Genomic DNA, 878 nt, shown 5'->3' with positions numbered 1-878 from the left:
GCCCCACACTCCTGTTTTCCGGTGATCGAGACTGTGGAAGCTGGACCCAATATGCCACGGTGCACTGTTTATAGCTGATAAACTGATTTGAATTGGATTGCAGTCTGACCCACAACTTTATGCTGGTTGGAAGAATACTCCTTACCTCTCTTTTCAAGCGGGTAATTAAAGCCATTTTGCTCAGCCACTGCGTCGAGATAGAAACTGAAGGCACATTTACCTTAGTCCGCGTTAAAATGCTTACACTGGATGCTTTCGGTCGGTCTTCGAGACGAAACTCATTCTTATCTTCTTTTTTCAGCTGTTTGCGTGAACCGATCTGTTTGCACATCCGATTGAACAGTAGGGCATCCTTTGCGTTTCACTGTCTCAGAATGTTCACTGGATTTTCACCATCACATGCCATATATAGATTTAAAGCTTTACGTCTCGTTCCGAACGTCAGAAATTCTTCTCAAGATAGCTCAGTCATTCTCACAGAATTTAAATCATGTGGCATAATAACACTCAATCGTCCGAAGGTTCTGAACTCAGTGAACCTGCCAATGATCAGGTGTATATATCCCCGACTGAAGAAGTGGAATGAAAGCGCATCAGTGAGTTTCAAACGCATGATCATATAGTTAGATTTCGCATGTCATTATAGAAGGTACTGGGACCAAGGCATTCTGTGCCGGTGGAGACGTTCGATCAGTGGTGGACGTCGCTACAGCAAAGGACACATTAGCACAATCCTTCTTTCGGGAAGAGTACCAGTTAAACCATCTCATAGGTACCTTGTCGAAACCCTTCATAGCACTACTGGATGGGATAACAATGGGTGGCGGAGTTGGGCTTTCCGTTCATGGCAAGTAGGTAACGGGTTGGAATTCGCTTTT

At 44.5% G+C, this 878-nt stretch overlaps 1 protein-coding gene across 1 annotated transcript; it reads left to right on the top strand.

Annotated features, from left to right (window-relative positions):
• Positions 1-647: 647 nt before the first annotated feature.
• Positions 648-848, top strand: T265_16114 (hypothetical protein; the record flags this gene model as incomplete). Its single annotated transcript, XM_009179633.1, has 1 exon — positions 648-848. A coding segment is annotated over one exon (201 nt), but the record flags the coding sequence as incomplete, so codon positions are not given.
• Positions 849-878: the final 30 nt, after the last annotated feature.

This window comes from Opisthorchis viverrini, assembly GCF_000715545.1.
Source record: "Opisthorchis viverrini unplaced genomic scaffold scaffold12552, whole genome shotgun sequence".
Taxonomy (NCBI): domain Eukaryota; kingdom Metazoa; phylum Platyhelminthes; class Trematoda; order Opisthorchiida; family Opisthorchiidae; genus Opisthorchis; species Opisthorchis viverrini.
The sequence above is the reverse complement of the archived record's forward strand: the minus strand, read 5'-3'. Positions and strand labels throughout refer to the sequence as shown.